The sequence below is a fragment of the Lemur catta genome, chromosome 9 (assembly GCF_020740605.2).
Source record: "Lemur catta isolate mLemCat1 chromosome 9, mLemCat1.pri, whole genome shotgun sequence".
NCBI lineage: Eukaryota > Metazoa > Chordata > Mammalia > Primates > Lemuridae > Lemur > Lemur catta.
Genome location: NC_059136.1, coordinates 86,928,778 through 86,955,714, shown reverse-complemented (window position 1 = coordinate 86,955,714; position 26,937 = coordinate 86,928,778). Strand labels below are relative to the sequence as shown.

At 40.9% G+C, this 26,937-nt stretch overlaps 2 protein-coding genes across 2 annotated transcripts in view; one reads left to right on the top strand and one right to left on the bottom strand.

Moving 5' to 3' along the window:
• Window positions 1-8,333: 8,333 nt before the first annotated feature.
• BHLHE22 (basic helix-loop-helix family member e22) lies at window positions 8,334-11,558 on the top strand. The gene has a single exon (XM_045560415.1). It carries the CDS (start codon window positions 8,752-8,754, stop codon window positions 9,883-9,885), a length of 1,134 nt encoding a protein of 377 aa, XP_045416371.1. The 5' UTR covers window positions 8,334-8,751; the 3' UTR covers window positions 9,886-11,558.
• A 12,983-nt stretch (window positions 11,559-24,541) lies between these two features.
• Window positions 24,542-26,937, bottom strand: part of LOC123645197 (cytochrome P450 7B1) — a 184,547-nt gene continuing 182,151 nt past the window's right edge. Inside the window, exon 6 of the mRNA XM_045561831.1 lies at window positions 24,542-25,060. Coding sequence (XP_045417787.1) covers window positions 24,773-25,060 — 288 coding nt within the window. The 3' untranslated portion in view covers window positions 24,542-24,772. The remainder of the gene's footprint in view (window positions 25,061-26,937) is intronic.

Here is a 26,937-nt window from a genome sequence, read left to right as displayed (position 1 = left end):
TGTCTCTATAAAAATAGTGATGTTATGGTTTCATTACTTTAAATGTATACCTCCATCTACATAGAACTGATTTAACTTTGATTCTAGTAAAATAACACAACAAACTTTAAGTAGAAATTATCTTCAAGCACTTATGGAATAATGAAACCTGGTGCAATAAATATCTGAGGTTTAGAAAGAAAAAATAATTCAGACAAACTTGATTGCCTTTCTTGATAAAAAAAAAAAACTTAACTAAATTAGTGGGTGAGGGAAAGCTAGATGTGTAATAAATTTAGACCTTTGACATACATTGTCTCCATAAATCTTTCATAAAAAATTAATTCAAATTGGCTTCTTCAAGGTGAACACTATCAATTGAATTGAAAACTGCCTGATGGACCATAAACAATAGAAATACTAACAGCATTGATGCATCCAGCCATAGGGAAGAAGAAACAAATATCATGCTAAGATCAGTGGTAGATCTGAATTCACAAAGCTTTTATATTAATGATCTAGAAGGAAGAAAGAAAAATGATGTAATCATTAACCTAACAAATGACACTAAACTGAAAAGCGTGCTGTACACATCTGGAAGCGATCTAAGGGAAGACTGCGGTGAAGGGTAGATGCACAGGAGGATATCCGAAAAAGAAAGTCAATTCCATGGTCATTTCTCTATCCACATACCAGCTACTTCAGTCAGTTCACACTGTGGTGACCACTTCGCAACAGACTAGAAACAAATTCATTCAGTTTAAGACAGCTGAAGAGAGCAATCGCTCCCCAAGACTGGCAGTTGGGATATTCATAGCAGGAGAGGGGAGAGGCAGTGGTGGATGTGGGCGCTCAGTGTGTAGGGACATAAAATGTCAAAACAGCTAAGGCTCCCACTCCCATGACCCTCAAACAGGCCCCAGCGCTGAAAGATGCTCTTCAATCTGCCAGTAGCTGAGAGTTGTGATAGAAAAAGTAAATAAATTACAAACCAACCATGATAATGAAGTGGTTTAGGTGAAATATACAAAGAAGCATAATAAAATGTCATCATTAAATTCACATACCATTTTCACGTTTACAAAATGTTCCCCCATAGTCTCATTTGATTAATTCCCTGAGGTAGTCAGGAAAGCCATGATTAATAGATCCATTTTCCTCCTAAAACTAAGTAGGATCAAGGAAATTACCAAAAATTACATAGTTACTCTGCAGAGGATCTGCTATTTCTACTATACCTACTCATATCTTTTAAAGAAATTCACAGAGACATGCAATCAGGTTTGGAAATATGTAAAAATCATAATTCAAACATTTCTTTATAATAGAAAAGCAGACTGTATCTTTATGAGACAAATACCACATTCCTCATGAGCGTTGTTCTTCAAAGAAGGGGAGGCAACCCAAGGGAATAAGAATGTCTGAGTATGTGGATTGCAAAACAACCTTCTGGGGAAATCTCAACTTCTCATCCATGAAGGCAGTGGGAGATTTTATTTCAGAAGTACCTAAGGCCCATCAGCCTCTTAAATCACTTTTGAGATTAGCTTTAATGTCTCCATGCCACCCACTTAGTAATGCCCATTCTCTACATGGGCACCGTGCCACAGTAGATAGACAGCGTGGTTTGCCAACACCATTGTGAGCAAATGATGGCACCTTCAGGTGGTTGCATAAAACATTTTATCAAAGGAATGTCATTTGTATGTTGACACTCTTATGATACCTTGCAGTTGTTGATTTCCTTTTTACAATGCTTGTTCACCACTGTGTAAATAGAGCACACACACATGTGTATACATATATATCCCAAGTAACCATATGTATGTGTATATATATGTTTTTACCAAGTAGACAACTCAATCAGTACAGTTTTCAGCCAAATACATTAATAGAAAAACCAAGTTAAATGTTTCTTAAACATAAGTTAAAATGATTATGTGCAACAATACTGCATTGCTAGAATAGATCAGATGACCTCATCAAAAATGTTTGAGAAGATATCAAACTCATCCATGTTAAATTTCAAAATTTAACTGTGAAAAACTCTCTAGCTAACCATCTGTTTATCTAGTTCCTCCTATATATAATCAAATTTCTTTCAAGCACGAATTCTTACATTGACAGAGTAAATGAGTCCAAATATTTGGCTTAATAGATTTTCACTTTAATTAGTCAAATAAAATTAATCTTTCAACTGAAGTGAAGTTTACATTTGTCTGTTTGATCTACAATATTTTTGCAGGATATTCATAATATTTTGTACACTACAGAAAGCATATCTACTTTTATTTGTATTTCAAAGCAGCTGGCCTGTGTATACAATCATAGATGAAAAATGTTTTTAATAGGGATAGCATCTCTAAGTTTTGCGGTATTGCAATCTTATTTATAAAAGGAGAAAGGCTTGCAAAAATACTTACACTTCGAAAAATTGTAATCCACAAAAGTATTAGGTATTTATGATTCTATTATGTACACTAAACTTTTGGAAAATAATTTCGCTTCAGATGATATTTCAGGGTCAGAAAGCCTGAATAAGACTGCACGATGAGAAGATTGTTAGATAAAGAAAGTGAAGTGTTATTGAGAAATATGGGGCTCGAGCTATTTATTTATTTTGATTAGTAAAATGCAGTTAGTAACTAGGAAAACTTATGGTTCACTGCATCATCATTTCCCATTATTCTCCTTTCTACCATACATGGTAAACATCATCCACAAAAAGTAACAAAGGGAACTGCTTTTTACTGAAAATACTCATACTTGAAAGAGAACTATTTTGGTGATTAAGGCATCTGAATATTAATTGAGCTCTTGATTTTTCACTAGTCCACTAATTAAGCACTAAGGTCACAGTATCTTTTGCATAGAATGAGTAGTTCAAATATTGATATAGAAATTAATCTGTGATTTAACTTTTCCATAAAATTATATATTCATGATAAATTCAAGAATCATATTTTATCATAAATGCTCAGCATAACTATATCCAAATCTATAAAATCTCTGTGCAAATATACAAACTTCTATTTATAAATAATTAGCTTCCGGGATTGTGTCTGATGACTTTTAATGATCATAAATGTACATATCGTGTTTTGCAATCATAATCAACCTATCATTGAAATAATTTTTGAAGCATAAAATAAGTGTCTCACATAATTTGAGTACTTCACATTCAGCGTTTGTGTCGTCCCTCGCTATATTCTCTTCATTGCCAGGAGATGGCGCTGTGGGTTTTAAATCTCGTAGCTAAAACCCGAAAGCTGAGCTGAATTTCTAGTTTCCTTAATTCGTGCACAACAGGCAAGCCCTAAAAGTGTTCACTTTTTTGTTCGAACAGTTTTAATTTTAAAAAATATTTCGAGTGTTTTTCAACGTTCTATGAAGATAAGATTCCTGGGGTGAGACGCATGTACACACAAAAAAATATGTTATATCAGCCCCTAGGGAGAAATGAAAGCAGGACTGTGTTCCAGGTAACCGAGGCGGTTATGAATTCTTCATAAAACCTTTTCACTAGTTTTCCTCGATCTCTACCTGCATGTCCTGCATTGTTCTCCGGGGGTTCAGCAGTGATAAGCAGGCGCCAAGTTATTCGCTTGCTGACTGCCTCCCTCTTCTTAAAAGTCGCCAAGGTCGGAAAGAGCACGCAGCAGCCAGGTGAACCCTTAGCTGTTTGTGCACGTTGCGCTGAAAAAGCTGCTTTTCGGGCTCTGAGGGTTTCTCTTCAATTTCTGTTCAAATTTAGGCTAACGTCGCCAAACGGTAGTGAGGATCTATCTCTTTTCTTTAAAAATAGATACAGAAAAGGGAAATTTTCTCGAAATAACTTTACATAAATAAGTTTCAACTTTTACCCAGTCGAAGCTTTTGGAATTGCCAAGCACCTCAAAGCCATGGTAAGGCTGGGGCGCTTGGCGCACTGCCAGGAATGTTTCAGGTCCCCCCTAGTCTCCTGGCTCCTGCACCCTCACTGCCCTCCTCCTCTTCGCCCGGCCAGTGCCTGGACACAGTCTTTCTGCAGTGAGTTTGTAGGACATGGCGACGAGGGTGAGAAAATACAGGTGACAAAACGACGCCGACAGGCTTGTCCTAGGGAGCTCGATGGGCTTGAATCTCTCTGCCACCGAGCAGATCCGAGCTGCCAAACCCCGCGGGGGCGCAGGGTGGTAACCCCAGCCCTAGCCGCCTCAGCTGCTCAGGTTTCAAGCTGCCTCAGGTGCCACCGGACAGCGCAGAGTGGGCCAAGCGAATGCAACTTCAAGGTCAAAGTGCCTCTGCCTCTGGCCTGGAGCGCTGGGGGCGCCCCTCTTCTGCGCGTTGGACCGGGCGAGGCGGCCGGGGAGGGCGCAGAGACCGCAGCACCCGGAGCAGTTTCCGGGAGAAGGTCCAGCTGGGGTCTCTCCGGTTGGGAACAATCTTTCGGGTTGGACTCCTCCCAGGAGGGGAAAGGCAGCCGGGAGAGGGTTCCCAGGGCGCTTGGGGAATTTGCTTTTCCAGAGCTGCTCCAAGCAAAAGTTGTCATTTTTACCAAACTTTGTTTTTACTTTTTAGAATGTTCTGAAATGAATAAATTGAAACAGACACAGACAATTCTCCCTCTCAGAAAACACACGCACAGCTACCCAAATCCGGACTTCTAATTTTTTAATCTGGGTAAGAAATGAACTGTTTATCAGGACTGCAGAAAAAATAACAATGAAGAACTCCTGGTTTTGCTCTTTAAAGTCAGAGTAGATTGTGTTCCGTTCTGATTTTATTTGGGCTCCTATCTCAAATGTCAAGTACACATTAAGATAATCACTAAGAATTTTAAATATGACCTAGAAATTAGTTTGGTCTGGAGCTCAATGCTCTAATTTCAATGGGGTGCTGCTTGCTGATTGAATATTTTAGAATCCTTTCAAAGCCGTAGGCGTATTCCCTTCTACAGTAACAAAACTGTATCAGTCTTTACACAGTATGCTCTGGCATTTATAAATTTGGTATCCAACACTCGGCCGAGAATGTTCTCTTTCCTGATGCGTTGGCCAAGGGGTCTCGCTGAGCCCATCAGCCCAGAACCAAGGACTCGCGGCTGGGCGTTCCCGGATAGCGTTCACTGCCGGCTGAGCCCGCAGAGTGGCCCGCGGTGTCCCCGACCCCCTGCTGCGGGCAGAGGAGACAGTCACCTGCCCCTCCAGCCCCCTAACTGCTTTGTTAACTCACAGTGACCCTCGCTAAAGCTGTGGAGTCGGAGGATTTCCCTTCCTAAGCTTCATTCTAAGGGGTCATCCGTGAGTTAGGAGATTTCGCCATGGCCTGATTTCCCACCCGTTCTCCCAGTGCAACCTGAAGGCGCGCATGTTGGCTTGCCCTTTGCCACCTTTCCAACTTGCCAGTTACATCAGGAGCCTGGGCCCTCTCCCACCTTCTAGCGCAGCAAAGTTGGAGCGCACAGCTTTCCCGAGCTCCCGCGGCCAGGGGGCACTGTGTGCGCGGCTGGCGTCACCCTTCCCCGGCCCGAAACCAGGCGGCGGGACCCCGCACAAACGAAGGGAGCCAGGCCGTGACTTAGGGCTGGCGATGATTAAACCAAGTAACGAGACACCGGGCAGATGTGTTTTCATTGCCCTGTAAGATAAATGCAGTGTTAAGTGCCTGACAACTTCCCAGAAGCAATCAGCAAAAGTTTACGAGTGCATAAACCTCAAAGACCATTCCCCGACGGTTGTTATAAGGCCCGTATTTAGAGCTTCTATAAATTCTCCGGCCGTTTCCCAAAGCAAAGTTTCCAGTGACTATTAAGCAGCCACCACCTCCTGGGAGACTGGGGGGATTTTCTTGAATCACAAAAGAAAGAGGCTTTTGGCTCATACTGTGTAAAGTAAAGTTGTGCAAAAGTTTGTTCCACAAATTTGGATGGCCGGGAGGAGGTAGTGGGTCCTGGAGGTGGGGCTGGGGAAGGCCCCCGAGGTGCTATGGGGTGCATATTATCTGATGAGGGCTAAAGACCAAGGTCCTGCGACGGTCCCGGGTCTAACTGAACAGGTAGCACCTTTGCCGCCGTCGGTGTCGCCCCTTCCCTGCCACCCTGGCCCTGTGGCTCACTGCCCCGCATGGCGCCCGCAGCTAAGCCGGCACTGCTTTCAGTTCCAGGCGTGGTATAGCCTTGGCCCTGCAAGTGCCCACTTCCCGGCCGGCAGGAATCCAAGCGCCAGGCGGAAAGTGCTAGCCCGCAAAAAAAAAAAAAAAAAAAAAAGGCTAGAAAGGCTAGTTGGCTGGAGAACTAAGGGTCAGACAACCAAGGATGTGTCCCCGCTCTGTCCAGAGCCACGACTGTGCCAGCCATCGTCCTCCTGTAAGTGGCCCAAGGACTTTGAGAAGTTAGTGTCAGGCATACACGACCCACCTATGTTTATAGAGAACCTTTGTTTATGATCCCTGTGAAAACAAAGCTGCTAATTGAAAAACAATAACACTAGCTTGTCTTTAGCTTCCTAAAGGGAGAGGTTAACAGCTGCGAGGACCAGGGGAGGGAGGGTGAAAGGGGAGCGGTGAGCCAGGGGCCGCCCTGCACGTAAACAAGCCTTGGGGTCCCTGGCGAGACACGTGGGCCGGTTCAAGCCTTCAGAACCCCCCGCCTGGGTCTCAAGCCAGAGAGCCGCCCGTAGCCCCACTGATCTTTCTCAATCTTTGGGTTCCAATGTATCCGAAGGCGAGTAGGTAACCGACGACTGAGTTTAGCATTTCTGTGCCCTGAAGATGGATCTCAGGCAACTATTTTGGAACGATACCGCTGGGCCCCTTTTCATCCTTTCCAGGTGAAAATGCAGATATTTCTGTGTTGCCTTCACCCTTCCTTTATAAAATAAGGCGCCCAACTGTTCTGATATTAACATTCAAAAACAGGTTCTGTGGCGAACCTCATTTGTGAATCTATTACAGAGATTAATAGATTATTTCTCCTTTTTCAACTAATTCTCAGTGGGGAAATTTAACCATATGGTAAGGAGAGAATTAGAATTTCATCACATTAGAGCAAAATGTAATGAAAAGAGTCCAACACCTGGGGCCAACTCTGAAAGCCACAATTAAAAGGTTTTTAATGAAACCACAGAAACCAAAAATTGCACAGTCTTCAGTAATTCTGCCACATAGGAAAGAATTATTGGAGGTGTTGGGAAATATTGTTTTTACTTATGTCATAAGGATGAAAACCAGCTGCTAAATACCATGTGTACCGAGAGATCGAACTCGGGAGTGAGAGGACCGAATGTACCATTTTCTCATCCGGAGAGGAGAGGAGCACTTGTTTTCACAGTTCTCCCTTTACTAATCCTTCAAGAACAACCGAGGCAGATCCAGATGTCCCTAAATGGCTTCTGGTTAAATAAATATGCACAAATGCCCCACTTTGTGTTTCTGAGGATTTGACTTCTGGTGCAGTTGACTCTTAAAACAAATGGATTTTAATCTTAAGTAAAGTTTCAGAAACCAGTTTCTTCCTGTTTAGGAAATCGTGTGTTTCATAATCACCATCATTGTAACAGTTATTCGGGGACTACTGCAAAAGCACTCCCCTATCCCACCCCTTTTTTTTAATCAAATGAGCTGCATAATCAACTTGCTCTTCAATTTGCTTTTTTTTTTTCTCAAATGGGTAAGAAATGGGCAGTGGCGGGGGGCGGGGGGGGTGTGAAAATAAGGCAGAGTGTTCAAGGGGAACGACTGCTTTGCTCTCTTGCTAGCTGAAAATCTAGAGTGAATTTTGGGCAAGCCATGCTGGGATGCCACCTTCTCCCGGAAAGTCCCATCTCCAAATCCAGACTGGAGTCATCCTACGAACAGGGGTGTATAATTCTCTCCCGGAAGGGTAATTTAGCACAAGCTGAGGCAGCAGTGGCGAGGGAAGGGCAGTGGGGGTGGGGTGTGGTAGGTGGGGGCGTCTGCTTTCCACGGGACTCCCAGGCTTCGCCACCGATCTGCAATTTGCTGAAGGAGCAAAGAACATCCTAGGCTCTAAGTAGGGCTTTTAGTGTGCTCATTGATGAGTGAAAGTCGCCACACATGTCAAGCTAAAGGCAGTTGTTGGGTTACTAACAGGACCCAGCGCCTTGCAAACATATGCGCTAAGCTGTGTATACAGATGGCGGGCAGAATAATGGAGCAGGCGCCTTTTATAAAGCTCTAGCTGCTGCCTGTCTTCAGACCTGGGAAATGAAACTATTCAGACTCGCGGCCAGATAGCGCCTGCGATTGTTTGTTACCGTTTTAATCCTATTAATTAAAACGTTAACCTGATTGGGTAGAAAGCGCTGTCCCAACAGGCGAGTCTTCTTCATAATAACCTACTCAGAGATAATGATGTAAAAGACTCCCCCGTCTGTGGCGGCGGCTGGTTGATGGGTCCGGAAATCTCTTGAAGGTGAATCCAAGCAAGATAAACGGTGCGGAGAGGAGGCGCGGGGCTGGGCTCAGAGCGGCGGCGGCTCCACTCCCTGCGCGCCCACCCTCCCACCATGCGGGGCCGCGGCCCATGGTGAGCCCCAGCAGCCAGCACCATCGGCTGGAGACGAAGAAGAAGAAGAAGAGGAGGCGGCGAGCGCGGGGGAAGGCGAAAAAGAAAAAGAAAGAAGGGGAGAAGGCTGCCGGCAGCACCGGGACCGACGCGCACACCAGCTCCGGAGCCCGGCTCGCGCGCGTCTGCGGGGCCGCCTGACTCCCGAGCCGAGGCGGCGGCGGCGGCGGGCGCGGTGGGCCCGGGCTGCGCGCCGGCGCCGGACCATGGAGCGCGGACTGCACCTCGGCGCGGCGGCCGCGGGCGAAGACGACCTCTTCCTGCACAAGAGCCTGAGCGCCTCCACCGCCAAGCGCTTGGAGGCGGCTTTCCGCTCCACGCCCCCGGGCATGGACCTGTCCCTGGCGCCGCCGCCTCGAGAACGCCCGGCGTCGTCCTCCTCGTCGCCCCTGGGCTGCTTCGAGCCGGCTGACCCCGAAGGGGCAGGGCTGCTGCTGCCGCCGCCTGGGGGAGGCGGCGGCGGCGGCGGCGCGGGAAGTGGCGGCGGCGGCGGCGGGGTGAGTGTCCCCGGGCTGCTCGTGGGCTCTGCCGGCGTTGGGGGTGACCCTAGCCTGAGCAGCCTGCCGGCCGGGGCCGCCCTATGCCTCAAGTACGGCGAGAGCACGAGCCGAGGCTCGGTGGCCGAGAGCAGCGGCGGCGAGCAGAGCCCCGACGACGACAGCGACGGTCGGTGCGAGCTGGTGCTGCGGGCCGGCGTAGCCGACCCACGGGCCTCCCCGGGCGCGGGAGGCGGCGGCGCGAAGGCAGGCGAGGGCTGCTCCAACGCCCACCTCCACGGCGGCGCCAGCGTACCCCCGGGGGGCCCCGGCGGTGCCGGCGGCGGCGGCGGCGGGGGTAGCAGCAGCGGTGGTGGCGGTGGCGGTGGCGGTGGCGGTGGCGGTGGCGGCGGCGGCAGCAGCAGCAAGAAATCCAAAGAGCAAAAGGCGCTTCGGCTCAACATCAACGCCCGAGAGCGCCGGCGGATGCACGACCTGAACGACGCGCTGGACGAGCTGCGGGCTGTGATCCCCTACGCGCACAGCCCCTCGGTGCGGAAGCTCTCCAAGATCGCCACGCTGCTGCTCGCCAAGAACTACATCCTCATGCAGGCGCAGGCCCTGGAGGAGATGCGGCGCCTTGTCGCCTACCTCAACCAGGGCCAGGCCATCTCGGCCGCCTCCCTGCCCAGCTCCGCGGCGGCGGCGGCCGCTGCCCTGCACCCCGCGCTGGGCGCCTACGAGCAGGCGGCCGGCTACCCGTTCAGCGCCGGGCTGCCCCCGGCCGCCTCCTGCCCGGAGAAGTGCGCCCTGTTCAACAGCGTCTCCTCCAGCCTCTGCAAACAGTGCACGGAGAAGCCTTAAACACACCCCCGAAAAACACAAGACCGACCCAAAAGCTAGAGGAAAGCGAAAGGCTGCTCCCCACCCCCTTTATTTTGGTCCTCTCACAGTTGTGAAACACTTGCAGAGCAAACAAAGCAGGGGCAAGAACTGAGAAGTGTCAGAGACAAACCGGACTTTTAGCTTTGACATCCCCAGAATCTCGGTCTTCGGGGTGGGGAGGGAGGGAGGAGGGAGGTGGAGGTGGGATGGAGTATGGATGTCTTTTTTTCTCAGAAAAGTGGCAACTTTGGTGGCAGCCTAGACCGCAAGGAAGTGGAGTCTTCCTTTAAGGTGAAAAATAAGTTGAGAAGTAGTGCTTGGTTATTAAGCGTGGAGAGAATTGAACGGCAAAATACTAATCCTACTAATAATTGTGAATCTGGCTAATGCTGAGGGGGAGATGAGCCCGGGGTTGGGTGGCATGTGAGATGGGATATTCATTCAGACAAATCAGAAAGGGCACTTGAAAATAAATTTTGATTCTGAGCCAGGAGAAAAACTTGAAATGTAGACTTAAGTGGGGGGGAAAAAACAGAGAGAGAGAGAGACATGTTGCTATGAAAGACTTGTATTTTTTATTGTCTCTGAACTTTAATCCTGTGAAAATGCTCAAAGTTTTGGCGAGAGTGATATAAAAAACTGACTGTGGCTGAAAGAATTGCATTTAAAAATATTTATGTGCACCTTGTTACTTTCTACTCTGCAATGATGTATTAACAATTCATGGTATTTATTTGTTATTCTTCAATGACCCTTCACATCAACAGTATTTATCATGTGTTAAGGTCATGGGTCTTATGTGCAGATTTTTTTAATGCCTCTAAAATTCTGTTTTATAGATTAACTTATACTGTGTGCCAAGTGTTTAAAGGTTTATTTGCCAACAAGTATGAAGAGAAATATTGATGTATCTGAGCTGCTTAGGTTTATGAAAGGTCACCTGGATATTTTCAGTTGCATCATCCCTGTATTTAAATTGAGCTTTAATAAATTGCTTCAGTCCAAAAATTACAGGAAAGGTGTATTCTTAATTGATGAATGAATTGATCTCTTTTTTGAAAGGGGACTCCTTTGCATTCCAAAAGGGAAAAACATCACAGCAATAGATCTTATAAGTAAGAACATGCTAAGCAAATATTTTTCCAGGCTGTGCTGTGCATTTTTAAAAGGTCTAATTTAATTGCTTTTAATATATATGTACATATATAAGTTATTTTAACTGTGGAGAATTATTTAAGTTAAAACTGGTTTGATTTGCCTATGGTGTGAAATCCTTTGTTATTTTTCTAAAAAAAATAAAATTTAAAAAGAAATAAAATAAAACTAAGGAAGAGCAAGAAGCTATTTACCCAAAGTGAGCTTTCAGTTTTAGTTTGCATGGCTGTTTGCCTGCCTTTCTGTCCTATGGAAATCAAGAAAACCTTTTTTAAAAATGGAGTCCTGCTATATTCCACTCCTTGCAGATAATACAAATTCAATTTGTCAGGTTGGATGGTGAGTTGGGAGCTGTGATGGATCTGTTGGCGGGTTTTGGATGTGTAAAGAATGATATATATATATTAAATAGGTCAATCAGACTATGACAGCTATGTATGACCATTTGTATGTGTATCTATGTCAGAAAGAATCTTTATTAAAATATTTTGATCAAACATTTTATTATGCTGTGCTTTGTGGAAGGAGCAATCACCTCTCTTCTGTGTTACTCTTTGCTTGAAAGGTAACCAAAAAGAAAAGAGTTTCAGAGAAGGTGGAACTAAGTTTTGGCAGGGATGTACAATTAGGAGTAGCCTTAGTTTACTTGTTTACTTGCTAAAAGGATGATGGTTGGCCCAGGCCACAGGAGGAGAGATGAATGGGGCCAGTGATGAGACCCAGCAGAGGGCCAGAGTTCCTGGCTAATGGTGGACTTTGAAGGCCTTACTTTCCCTGGAATTCTTTTCCCACTTTGTATGGCATTGCTAACCATGCCAGGGCCCACCAAAAAGGCAAAAATTCCCTAAAACATTTTTAATCAAAATTTCAATTTCCAAATGCCTGAAGGCCAAGGAAAAAGAGATGGATTTGAATTTCTCTGAGCACAGATTTTACTGTGGCTTTCCACTTTTTTTGTGACAAAAGAATTGTCTAGGTTGAATTATATAAGCATAAACAATGCCCATAGAGATTTTCGGAACTTACTAGTGTTGCTTGATGATGAGACTTTTAGGGGCTGCGCTTGGATTGGTTTGAGCATTGATTCTATTAAAGAATGACTGTATAGGTTTGTATTTTGACCTTTATATTGTCTTCAAATATGGAATGTGTGATTTTGACGGTGGTGGAGGTTGTAGAGATAGTGGGGGTGGTGGTGGTGAAGTTAGGTGTTTCCTCTGTACCCACTATGCTAAATGCATTTTTGTGTATACAGCCTCAGCTCATAAAGATATCTCTAATCGCCAGCAAACTTAGCAGGGGGTGGGGGGTGAGGGAGGATATTTTCTGCTCCACTTGCCATCAAAAAAGATTAATCAGAACTTGTAACTTTTCAGAAAACATAACAGCAAAGGGCCTTGAAACTGGAGTCCTCCCAGACTGGGAGTCCTGGTAGAGGGAGGGAAGAGACCAGGGCAGCCCCCAGGCAGGAGACCCGTCTCTCAGCATGTACCAGACAAAGCCTGGGTGCGTCTAATTATGATTATTAAAACAATTTCCATGACGATGTCTAATATTATGTTAATTTGAAAACAACTGTGTATGAAAACTGTCGACTATAATACCTAAATTCATTTAATGAAACACATCGTTAAGGCAATTAAACCTCCTGGATGTGATTAAGAAACATAATTACGACACTGTTCTACGCCATAATTGGGTGTCTTTAATCAAGGAGTAAAGTGATCAGCAACACAGCCATTAGTTTGTATTGTTCTGGCCCTGCTGTCCATCATTCTGATTAGGAATTAACCACAGCCACCACCAGTAGGAATTTTTTTTCCTTTTGCATATTAACATTGTAGGGGACACATTTGCTGCAAGATTTACTGCTTAATATTTCTCATTATTAAGAAGGCTTTCTTGAAATACTTCCTCTGCAACCTCTGTACTGTTCAACTGTTATTAAAAATTGTATAAAATAACAAATCTTGAACTTAAGGGGAAAAAAGAAATACCCTCCTCTCACTCTTTAATCACGCAACCTCCACTCTTAGTCCTGAAAGAGACTTGAAATGGATGGGGGTGGGCATGAGGGGATGTTGAGAATAAATGGAAGGAAATGCCAGGTGAATAAGTAAAATTGTTAAAAGTATTAGTGTTAATATTTATTTTCATTTTGATAATTTCAGACAAATTAACCTTTCCAAACTAGGAGTTGGCCAGCGTGTGGTTCTAGAAATAAATGAGGGACATCTAAAAGAACAGGAGAGGGGTTTTCTGTGATTTGCTTAGGTGATCCTCCCTGACTTAACTCCAACATTTCTGAAGTTTTTTCAGCAGCAGCTTTAAGAGAAGGAAAGAGACCAGGGCGGCCCCCAGGCAGGAGACCCGTCTCTCAGCCTGTAGGTGCAACTCTTCCCACGCTGACAAACCTTCTGTGGCCACTTCCTTCTGAGGTTTGAGCCCTGAATTTCGGCCTAGTCTGGAGAGTTGGCCCAGGCACCAAAGGGCCCCAGAAGTCTGTCCAGCACGGAGCACCCACGTCGGGACTGGATGACAGAGCATCTGTGGATAGGTGTGGTCTTGCAGAAGTATCCTTGCACCAGAGCAAACAGCCTGACCCCTAAGACTGGGGCACGTGGCAGGTTATCTTGGCCACCCGGAGGAGCCTGCCCCCAGTACTCAGCGCGGCTTGGGGCACTTCTCCCAGGCTCGCCCTACGGGTCTGATCCCGCTGCTCGGGTTCCTTACAGAGCTAAGAGTGGGCAGATGAAGCACAGCAAAGACTCAGAGTCCCACTTGACTTTTTATTCCCACTTAGGTCCCATCTCCAGCTTGACACTGGGAAACGAGGAAGGAGGAAGCCTTAGCTTTGCTTCTACTGCTACAGGACCAGCAAATGAAACAGGACCAGCACATGATCATCTTGGAAGAGCTCTCTACTTACCCCTACTTCTCCCTTCCCTGGTGTGTGTTAGTGTGTGTGCCTGAGTGTGCGCCTGTATGCGCGTGTGTCTGTGTGTGCGCTGCTGGGCAACCCCTCCAAGACCCTGTGTTACGCTTAAATTCTTCTCCCTCCTATCGCACCCACCACCTATTTTTGCAGCTAACAGTCCACTAGGGAGGGCCTAGGCTCACAGAATTCCCTTCTCTCCGCACTCTGGGACTGGGACGCCGGAACCGAACCTTTCTACGCGCCTCCGACCCTTGCAATTGCTCCAGCATGAGTGGCATTGACTTTTCCAATGTAATGACTTATGAAAGATATAATCATGTGTTAAATTGAATCCTCCGTTTAACTGTTAATGGTGTGCTCTGGGCACATTTACGTATTAGATGCTATGGTAACTAATTACCACTAGAAAAAAGGATAATACACTTCCCAGACTTTGAAAAATAATGATGAGAGTTCACTTCTCGGCTCGCAGCACACTGTGGCAGCTCTGCCGGAGGAGCGAGGGAGTGAGTGGGAGCCCGAAAGTGCGCGCTTGGAACGCGAGAGGTTATGAGTCCCAGTCAGGCGAGGCTCCTTAGTCAAACCTTTAATGAAAATGTGACTCCAATGGAAACGTAGAAAGTAGAAGGGGGAGGGGGCCAACTACACACTGGTGTCTCTAGACAAAATTCAATTGCAAAACATCAGAAACATAAATACGTTTTTCTGAAAATTAAAATGCAGGTACGACTAAGTTATCCACGTGCCAATCAACTTTACATCAATTAACATTTTTTTGTTGTGTTGGCAAAATAAATGAGCCCGTCTCCTGTGCGCTCGGCGTTGGCATTTATAACTTGAGTGTTACTGGATTTGCCAAGCCAATAAGCTGCAGGTTGATTTAAACTCGGCCTTTTAAATCAAACTTTAGGCACTGTAGGTGGAAGGAGGGAAAAGAGGGGAAAACCAGGAGCCAGTAATTTCAGTTGAAGAGTAGAAACAACTCTGAGTGTGAGTCTTTTTCGCTGGGCCAGATCTCCGGCTCTTCTGATCCATTGATGTGTTTACGAGAACCAGGGTTCTGCAGGCAGTGTGGGATAACCAGGAGGCTGTTCGCCCCCGGGCCTAGGCAAGTGTTCGCGCTGGGGGCCTGGCAGGACCGGAGGATGGGGGTGGTGACCTAGCTGGTCCACCAGCCCGGGGTTGCGGACAGACCGAATGACGTCCACAACAGCACAAGCGCCCACCGCGCTGTCTGCGGGCGCTGTGCTCCCAGAGGGACTCAGGATCCGCAGCTGAACAGCATCCCTTGTCCGCGGGCCTTCCGAGACCCTGCTGTGGGCGCAACTTCCCTCCAACGTCCAAGTTCCTTGGGACAAAAAGCAAACTTCAGGGGCTCTGCCTCAAACTCTCTTTCGCGGGTGGCACTAGGATCGCGTTATCCCCTGCACCCCGACTTGCGTAAGGGTTCACGAGTAGCTGCCGGGTTTGTAAGGGGCACCCCGCAGCCAGCTGCACCAAACCCAGGAATTCTGCGAAAGGGCTCCAGTTTTAAATACCAAAGAGCTCTTCGCTTCCTCCCAGGGCAGGGAAACTCTTTGCTCGCTTTCCCTGAGGTTTGATTTGGGTTAAGTTCTACCAGTTTTTCTAAATTACTCGTCTTAATACTATCCAGGAGACTTTTTCTGAACTATTGCAAAATTATCAGGTATACTTGTGTGTGTGTGTGTGTGTGTGTGTGAGAGAGAGAGAGAGAGAGAGAGAGAGAGAGAGAGAGAGAGAGAGAGAGAGAAAGAGAGAGAGAGAGACTGTGTGAGAGGGTGTGACTTTTCTTTCTTTCCCTTCTCCAGTTTTCTCTAATTCGGGCATTACAAAAACACAGATAACAGAGCTCTAAAAGAGAAATGACTGGACTGGGAAGGTTAGACTGCAAAGAAAGAGGATCTTGCAGTTACCAATCCCCACCCCCCTCCAACCCACTACCTATATGATGGACAAGCCTATCTCACAAGTCACCAGGATGCTTTCATGGGGAATTGGCTTTAATTATGCACAATGTGATATCATTCTCCTTCCCAGCTTGGGAAAGAGTTAATTCTTTCCCAAAGATCATAGTTGCCCTTGTCTTCTCAACCTGATTCAGAGATGCAATAAAATATGAAGCAAATTTATGGTCTGTTTCAAGCATTTTATTGCTGTATTTTTAAATTCATATATGCACATATAAGAACTATGATCTGTGAATAATTTGAAATGCCATAGTAGAATGATACATTTTAGATAAAACATAACCATATCTTTATATAATTGTCTCAGATTAAAATAAAAAAGAAAAATAGATTTCTAATGTGGACCAAACTGAAAAACTAATGACAGCCATAAACTGCTAACCAACCATAAATTAACATCTTCATCAAATGCTAAAATGGTATCAGTGGTTATATAAAGCAATTATTATTTCCCCTTATAAGTTTTAGAATAAAGTTCAGGGATATTTAAAGGACCCATTATTTACAAATGTTTCTCAATTTTAAAGATTTCAGTTTTTTATTAGGAGGATGGTTGCAACTCAAATCTGCTATGTTAATAGAGGTGTTTAGAGACGAGAATTTAGATTTAAACATAAAAATGCTTCATGGCCTAACCTTATTTTTGTACATTTATCCTGCTCTGGCAATTACTGAAGAACTCAGTGCAAGGATTTCTCTGTTAAATATCCTTATCGACTTTTTGAAAAGAGATGTTAAATAATATCTTATCATGGGAGAGACTCAGATTATATACCTAGCTAGTTAAAACATTAAATCATGCATTGTCTATTCAAGTAAGTACAGCTACATTTGCCATGTACAAATGCAGTACTCTCGCAGAGCTATGGTCAAAATTCAGATGCCATGCTGAGCCTCTGCCTGTAAGACTTTGATGAAAGGCCTCCTCCTAAGCAGGCCTCCACAGAAACGTGAAGAACCAAGGAAGAGGAAAGGACATCTATCTATTAAATGCCTAAGGTATCAGGAAGCAGAGTCAGTTAATACCTGGGTCTAAATAACTTAATTTTCTTTTGGAGAAATATCAGGTATATATCTCTTTAAAGTGTAGATTTCTCAAGAGTGAAATTAAACAAAAATCTGTAATTACTCCACAAAGTAAGCTCTTTTAAAAAATTAGAATTTTTATTTTTATGAAAACAAAACAATTATTTGGACTATGGAGGATCTGGGTAGCACACAAACTCAGGTGATCTCTGCTACTCAGTTGTTATTTGCAGAATGTTGCCTAATAGAGTTGTTGTGGCTGATGCCCAAAGGTCAAGGATTGACTTAGATCTTCAACTGGTTGAGTCCTAGGACCACTCCTTAGTTTATTTATTTATTTATTTATTTATTTTTTTGCAAGCATTGTTTAGTCTGAGTATTTCCTTCTTGAAAAATAAAAACTAATTTTGTAACTGTTCTCTATGTTTAAATTTAGTTCAAAATAATAAGTTTTACAAATAAATATCTACTTGTACAACATGGAGAAAGTACTACTACATATATTGTTTTAGCTTCAGAAAATATTCAAAAGGTTTTTCAAATATTTTTAACAATATTCCATTTAAAGTATAAAACAAAGGCATTTATAAAATTTTAAATATACTCATTAGTTCTTACAATTATGGAATTAAAATAATTTCATTTCGACATTCATTTAAAAATAAAAGACAAAAGCATTTATTAAAAAGTTTGGGTTATCTATCAGATAATAATGACATACATTTTATGTTAACTACAAAGGCTAGTTCTTACAGATAAAAGTTATGTGGAGTAAATGTTCTCTTGCACACAAATGAAAACCCCCAACTAATACATGCTTCATATTTATAAATGATTAAATGTGGCTCAACGATGAATCATTAGATAGTAATACCTTTACCTATTCCATTCCTCTAGCTTCTCCTATAAGCACAAATTGCGGTAAGGGAAATAAAGTGCTTCATGACTCTATGTCTAAACATTTACTTTCTGCGTGGTCTGCAATATATCATGTCTCTCCTTATAAAAGTCAATACATTTAGGAATTGAGAACATAAACTATACTTCAGATAATTAGCAGTAAACAATATCATGCACTCTTTAAAAAATCCAGCATAACCACTGAGTATTTTTTTTCCAGCTCTATCCTAAAAAGAAAATACACATTATTACTCATACATGATCATGGTTAATTCCAGAAAGTTCTGCAAATTTTTATAAGTGTTTGATAGAGTAAAATTGAGAGCAAACATAATTATTTCACAGATTGCCCATTTAGTGACATAATTTACCCTAGTTGGTAAATAAAAATATTGACTTGTTCAAATGAGCAGAAGCATCTTCTAAAAGAGGTTAGTTCCTGTTAGTGGAGTTAACCTTGTAATAGACTTCTAACAAAGTCTAAGGTGAATTTCTGTAAAACATCAGTGACTCATGCGAGTATTTCTTAGAAAAGCCAAGTGTCCAAGTGAAATACTGTATGTACGGTTAGTAAAAGAGCCACTATTCATTTTCAACAGCATTCTGTATTATATGCTTTATTTATAGTTTGCATTTTAGTTTTATGAATAAATAGAATACTCGCCAAATATCACTCAGCTTTATTCATGAAAAGTGAAGAGCTCTGCAGAAGACAAAGACCACATCTAATGAGATCTCTCTCCCATTTCTCATTGTTCTTATATATCTCTCCACAGAATCATAGTGATTATTAAGAATTGTAACCTAGCAAGGTCAGCCTGCTTAAAATGAACATTAAAAACTTAGTGATATTTCCTGGATCTGCTATTATTTCACACATAAATAACTAGGTTAAAATATATTGAAATATACTCTAAATATAACAATCAATGTACTTTTAGGAGAGCCATCAGAAAATAAGATATATTATTACGTATATGGGGAGGAGGTGGAGGTAAGGGGATATTTAGAAGACAAAAATTATTTCCCAAATTTTTTACTTGTAATCAAATTATAAATCTAAATTATAAATCTAAATTTTTTTATTTGTAATCAAATCTTCTGTTACCCAACAGAAGTTTCTGGTAGGGAAATAAAGAGACACAATCATTCGTCTGGGCTTTAAGAGTTGATTTATTGAATTTTTGTTGAAAATACAAGAAAATTAAGTATTAGATTTGCAAAGCACTTGTTTTTCTCATCTAACATCTTTTAGGACAATTTGCATCCTCATAAATCCACATCTATGCCATTTTAAAATCAAAAGATAATACTAAATAACTTCAGATAACCTTTATAAATAATATACAACATTCCTCTGTCTAAAAGATATTTTAAAACATAAGTATTGACAAATGATCACCTATTTAAAATTGTGCAGCTGAGTATTTCATGAATTAAATTTATCTTACTCTAGAAAGTAGTGTAAAAAAAATGAACATTTAAGCTAAAAAGTTCAAACATTAGTGGTCACTGATCTAGATAAACATGATGAAATAGAGTAATAATTGCTTTAGAGAAATACTAAGGAGTTTTATGTGATCACTCATTATAATTTAAAATAGTGCTACAGAGAATGTAATCTGGGCTTGCTAACTTTTTCTTAATTGAGTATGTGAATATGAATACCTAATTATGCACTGCAAGTAAATAATAGTTTGCAGTATTGTCAAATTTAAAAGGTTAAAAAAAGTGCACATTCTGAGGGCATGTAATTCTTGTTTATACAATTATTGCCATTCTTTATACTAAGATCAAAACTTAGGTAAATCTTGTGCTTTGGTCTTTGAACAGTTTTAAGATTCCACTGTTAAGTTAGAAGATGCTTACAGAAAATGTTACCCAAATTATTTTATATGATAAAATAAGCATAAATAACCATGTAGATTTTGAGTATGGAAGCTCCTTTGCCTTAGACGTGTGACCCAAAACTTACAGATAAAATGGAGATGATATAAGGAAATATGCGAGGAAAGCCAAAACAAAGCAGATAAAAGTTTTCTTCTAGGTTGTTTACCATCATGCCTGATCTATAATAAATAGCTTTTTCTGAACTCCTTCAGGGCTTTAGTTTCTGCTAACGAAATGCTTCAGTACTGTTGGTTGATAAAAAACGGTATCTTGGGTATTAGTTCTCTATTTGCCTTAATTTGAAACTTAGGTGAAGCAGTAAAAATGAAAAGATGGATTCTTACAACATATACTAGAGTTTTGAAAAAATTTTGGAGCCTCAACGACTGTATTTTGTTTTGGTTATTTTATCATATTATCACAATACCTGTTGTATATGGTTTTAATGTGTATAATTACACACAGTGACTTCTCATTGCAGAACACTACTTTGAGATAACTGATGGAGTTAGAACTAGTGATAAATCTGAACTTTAAAATAGTTTTAAAGAGATATGTTTATAACTACATGATAATAAATTGGCCATGTACGTGTTGTTTTCCCTAACAAATTGTGTGATCTTGAAGGGAGAGGGTAATCCAGTGTTTAGCATCTATAATTTAGCATTATAGCCTATCTATAATAGAGGAAATGGTTGATAAATGTGTAGTTGAATAAATGAATAATCAATTAACTAATGACTACAAAAAACTATTCCCTTTAACAAATACATAACAGCAATTTTTAAAAGGCACAACATTGTTTAAGTATATCCATTAAACTTTACATTGGTATACTGCTTTATATCAATACTTTCCAAAATAAATTCACAAATGTCTGTGTGTTTATTCCTTATAAAGAACCCTGGTGTCAAAAGGCCTTACTTTTATTTTGCAAATAAGGACACTGAAGCACTGAGAGGAAAAGTGACATCTTAATGATCAACTAGTTACGTTATGGCTAGAATCCATGTCTTTTAACCGATTTTTCCATGACATTTTTTTTTTCTGTTCATAAACACTATTTAATTACTGAAGAGTCTCATGTTTTGTTTTGGTTTTACTATCCATTCCTTTTATATAATCTTTTCTTAACCATTTTTTAATTTTTACTTTCTATTCTAAATTTCTGTACACACTTCTAATTATAAATTAAGCAGAGATTAGAACAGAATAATTTCCTGTGTTCTACTATAACATCACAAAAGTGTACTACTAAGTTGAATTTCAGGAACATGGAGGTTTCCATTTTAGGTAATATGGTGGACTGGATGTCCTAGTATAAAAATGGACAGACTATGCCTTATGGCAGGAAAGAGATAAAGCCTGGGACCCCAAGCTGGGCATCCCTCTCTCTCTCTCTCTCTCTCTCTCTTTCTCTCTCTCTGTGTGTGTGTGTGTGTGTGTGTGTATCTGTGAGTGTGTGAAATCCAAGACTTCTGCATAAAGCCAAGAACCTGCAGAGCCAACATACTTAGTAGGTGAACCAAAAAGAAACTTTGCTTCACACAGCAAGACTGTGGGTATGCTTGCCTGTCTCAGCCTTGGCTCTGGGTAAAAACAAGCAAATAAAAGAACCCCCAAAAGCATCTCCCGTCTGTTCCTAATAACAGAGTTGCATTCTACCTAATTAGGTCTAGAAAACATAATACCTATGTAGCCTGACCTCCCCCACCCCAGATAATCAAGCTGAAATTTTAAAGTGATCTGAGTTAACAAGTAACATCAGCAGTAGGACAAAAGCAAACACAAATTCTCTCTGGAAGAATGAACTTGAAACTCAAGTCTTAAAAGATTTTCAGAGATTAAAGACCAAGGAACATGGGCTCAGTAAAAAAGCCATCCCAGGTAAGAGTGAAAGGAAAAATAAATACACAAAGTATAGAATCCTATCTATAAAACACTGATGATTTAGAAATATTTGATACATAATGTAAAATGCTTGCTTAATATGATTAAAGAAATGAAAAAATATATTGAGTGTATGATGAAGGAACAAGATACTATAAAAAAAATGACCAGCAGAGATAAAGAAAAAAAGAGAATGTTCAAACTGAAAAATGTAATCATTTGAACTTAGCAAACTCAGTGGAATGGAAAACCCGATGGATGACAAGTTGGAAGCTTGTGCCCTGACTCAAAATCAACCTTGGAGACCCCACAGAATGGAGAGTGTTGGATGGATCTGAGGATGGAACATAATGAATTTAGGACCTCTTAGGGAGAGTGAAGGTTGTCATGGACTATGTGTGGGGGGTGGGGTCGGGAAGGGGTTAGGAACAAGGTATGTACTAGCCCAGGGCTGAGGGTAGCTGGGCACAATAGTGGGAGGATAGGTGAAGGAAGAATTTTTAACACATTAACTGCCATGTGAGTTATATTTAACTCATGCTAGTTTTGAGCCCGGGGCCTTGTGAAGCATATGTAACTGCAGTTGGTTTGTGAAAATCTTACTTGTTGATATTCTTATTGTAATATTGACACTTTAATTGTATATAATTCATGCACAGAGAACAATAAAAAAATAACAAATTTTTCATTAAATTACAAAGGATCACTTTGTGTTTGAAGTTTTTATTCTATTTTCATAATAAAACACCATGGCCCTAAGGAAAAAAAATTTTTTCTAGGTGGCAGTCAATGTGAGAGCCTTGGCCTCTCTTCCACATTAACTGTCCCATATACAGTATCCATCACTGGGTGACTAGATCATTAAAACATAGTGGGTGCACATTATGAAATACCAAGCAGCAGTTAGAAGCGACAGATTAAATATAGTATATAAAGCAATATGGATATATTTTAAAATATATTTTGTAGCTTAATCAGAAAATTGAGGATATGATTTATAGAAAATACATTTATGCAAGTTAAAAACATAGATACTCAAGATATTAATATATATTATATAAAAACATACACATAAAAAGATACAAATCAAACGCATTAGAGTATTTGCCTTTGACAGGGAGGGGTATGATGGTGGGGATAAGGGACAAAATAAAATAAGTAAATAAAGCTAGAGGAGCCTTGCTTGAACCAAGTATAACACAGTATCATGAGCTAAGAAGTATAAGGAATGATTACCCAACCCAACGAACCTGAAGTTAAAATAAAAAGAAGGAAAAAACAAACTCGATGGATGAGTTAATGAGCAGGTTAGATACATTGTACTGAGAGGAACGTGGAAGAGATATCTAAAGAAGTTACATGGAATGTAATTTAGAAAATAGAAAATGTGGTGAGAAAGGGTCAAACAAAAACATGGTGTGTACAGTCTGAGAGAGGTAATATTCAAAAAGAGAATTCCTGAGAATATTCCATACTTGATAAGAGACATCCATTCTCAGACTTGAGAAGCAGCACTACATGCAAGCACGATAAATAGAAAGAAATTAAGAACATCAAAGACGAAGAGAACATGTTAAAGTAGTCAGAGAGAAGAGACAGAGGGACCTGCTGAGTAATTCAGTTGACTGACGGCTAACCTCTCTATAACAAGGTTGGATGTCTTAAAAACATACTGTATCATCACAGTGCTGTGAGGAAATAACTGTCAACTTAGACTTGTGCATACAGCAAAACCATCTTTCAAGACTGAGGGTAAGAATAAAGACATGCTCAATCAAGCAAAAGCAGAATTTACACTGGCAGACATTCACTAAAGGAACATTCACAGCATGGACTTCAGGAAGGAGAAAACAATGCTAGAATATTTTATTTACTTATTAAGTATTTTATAATGTTATTTTAAAAATCAATTTCTTTTTTAAATACAATAGCAAATTTCTGAAACATGAGAAGTTCCAATTAAGGCAGCATGAATTAACTGGGCTTTATTACCTGCCTTGCCTGTTTATATATTGTATCATCATTCGTGTCAGATGCCAATTACTTGGTACTCTATTATTAGACATCTTTGAATCATTGACACAATGGTACATATCATATGAAATTATACTGCATTACATAATATTGTAATTCAAAATAATACACACAAACTCCATGCCCAAAAGATGAGATGTCATCTCGTCAAGCAAATACTGCTACCTAGTTTCTCAGTTTATATAAATGGAAGCACTTAGGAAAGGGTTAATTGCAATATTGGCATAACCCTTAAAGTTAACACTACAGCCAAATGCTACAACCAATGCTGTAATGATTTCAACATTTGCTATTAAAATAAACCTAATACTACTCTCTAGGGCAATTGCTGAATATATAATAAAATTTGTGTTTTCTTATACATTAAATCTTATCAGTATCTAACTGGAACATGAGAGGTCTTATATAACAAGAAATTTTGTTCTATTGAGCCAGAGTATACAAAGTAATAAAGAGCATTTATGGATGATTAAATATTGAAGTAAAATTGAAGCATTTAATCTACTGCAAAACTCATTTAATGCAAACGTACCCTGGCAACATAGATATTATTGATATTATACTTGAAAGGAACATTTTCATCTAGTGTAGCTCATAGAAATTTAATTTCCTTCTTCTCTAAGAATTTGGAATTCGTTAGATTGTGTTCATTTTCAGCACAATTTTCCAATAGTACACAAAGTGTATTTTTACATATTAGAGAAGAATCTGAGTGACTTGAAAAATCCCACAGTGCCAAATCCATTGCTGGGAAGGTACATTTATTATAACAGGTGAAAATCACAATAAACAGAAACAAAAAATAACTACTTTGAGCTTATCATTAAGTTTATTTTGACGTCAATTTTCATGCCACCATCCTGTTTTATTTTATGATAGGCTTTGTGACCAAGTACAAACTGGATTGATCTCAGATCAAAGAGAAATTGGCACATTTTAAACAAATAAACAAAGCAATTCAATGTGCAGAAATTAAAAACAAATAGATGATCTCTGGATCTTTTGGTTAATTTTGATAGATTTCTTTTCTTTTCTTTTAGCTTTTCTAAGATTTTACTTTGTACCTAAACAAAACATCAGAATCTGGATGCTGAATACCAAACATCATGCGCTTGTAGTTTAGTTCTATAGGCTTATCATCAATTATTTCTAAATCAAAGTAAGTTAAAAGTACAACCAACAATTGCTTTATTTCAACCACTGCCAAAAATCGACCTGGACATTTGCTGGCTCCATATCCAAATGGCATTAGGTAACACTTCAGCTTTTTCCCTCTTTTATAAAAGGTGGTTTTCTTCTTACCATCTTCTACGAAACGATCATATCTAAACTCCTGTAGAGAATGGAAGAATAGAGAGTCAAATTAAAATTTTACATGTAACAGTTTGAGCTGAGGTCCACAAAGTTGCTAGCTCTCACTGCCTGCCTTAAAAAGCCTCCTTTTAACCAGGCAAACACCAGAAAGCAAAACTTGACTAAGTGCAAATCATGTATGAACTTCCAAAAAACTCAGATGCTACTACTAGGAAGTTACTTTTTCCATATCAGTTAGTGAAATCTGAACACTTGTATGACTTTTTTTCCTTACTCATATTTCTATGCTGTGATGAGCTTCCTAGGTATAGAGGCAGTATCTCTATTTTTGTTCCCTACCTAAGGTGGGCCTGACATGTGGACTCTCAATATACCAATGTTGGGTGGAAGGCAAGAGCTCCTGTGGGACTGCCATGATCTCTATGGACTAATGAATCCTACTAGCCACAGGAAATGCCTGTCAGTCACTAATTTGCTTTTCTCTTATTCTTTCCCAAGAGCTACTGATGAATGAGAACTATGAGTTTAAGACTCAGTGCTTATGTTTGGATTAAATAGACATAAAATAATAAGATTCAGATAAAGCACTAGAGATTTTGTGGAACTAAGGCACAAAAATCAATCTTGCTTGTTTTTTGGTGTTGTAGTGAATTTCTCCTATGAAAGTTCTATTAGAAGGAACTCTCTTTTGGTTTTCTCTAGGGTGGCAGGTGTTTCTGATGTTTTCAGAAATAAGTTATATTACTTGTTACAGAAAAGTATGGGACTGCTTTACCCCAATCACCATCTTAATTTCACTTTGCTGACAATCGGTTCAACTTTCACTTGATTTTCTTCGAGGGGACTTAGTGACCTTATTTTAGCCCGTGGTGAATTAAACCATTGATTAAATTAATGCTCGTGGCTTGCATGTAAACAACCAAGTATTTCCTGTAGTTAGTGTTCATGAGCATCAGACCTGCTCAGCACACAACTTTGACATGAACTATATGAAGTCTAATATAAGGAAGTAGGTCAGATCCAAAGCATTTCAGGTTAAGGTGAAAACCCTACAATATGTGGATAGATTATGAATTCATCACAAATGATCTAGTTTTCTTACTCCATGTCAATGTTGTTAGCATCAGTGAATCATTTCCTTTAAAAGTATTGGGTGTATTCTTCTTCACCTAGCATACTTGTTTTGATAAGTATTTGAGCTTAGAAAAACTTTGAGTAGTTTCCATTCCAACTTGCAAGTCCATGCAATGATAATGGCAAAATTAATCTGCATTTTTGTAACTGTTTAATCCCCGATAACGAACACTCTGAGTCCTTTAGAACATAATGTATTTTACCACAGTTCTAGGATATATCCGAATAAGATCTAATCAGTATTGAACTAAAAAGTCCTTTGTAGACATGCACTGTTACTGGAGATAGAGTTACTACACGGAACTCTCTCCTGGTGACATTCTTCCATTCCTGGGGCTCAGGTCTCACTTCCTGAGCTTAGCTCTGCTGTTTCCTCCTTTCCCTGACCAACCCAAGGAGACCAGCACTCTGCTCAAGAGCTCCCCGAGTAGGCCAGATGGGTTTAAATGGACTTTGCTATGAAATGATTTGTTAGAAAGGTTTCATAGTAGCCCCTGTGGCCAGAAAATGCAAAAGGGAAACTTAGTTTGGGTTATGACTTTTTAGTGCCTTGGCTTTCAGATTCTTCTTTGTGAAAATGAAGGTGCTGCCCTCTGAGAGTAAACACATGATGCAGGGCTGCTCCCCACAGTGACCTGCAGTTAGGGTTTACCTCCAATTCCCTCAGGCTTCCACTCAATCAGTAAGGCCATCCTCTAGTTTCCATCATCTTCTATTCCAACTTCTTCATAATAAACATCTTAGAAATTCCTATTTAGTTAT

Excerpts from the sequence above, each read along its gene's own strand:
- BHLHE22 (XM_045560415.1), top strand. The coding sequence starts at position 8,752 with ATGGAGCGCGGACTGCACCTCGGCGCGGCGGCCGCGGGCGAAGACGAC.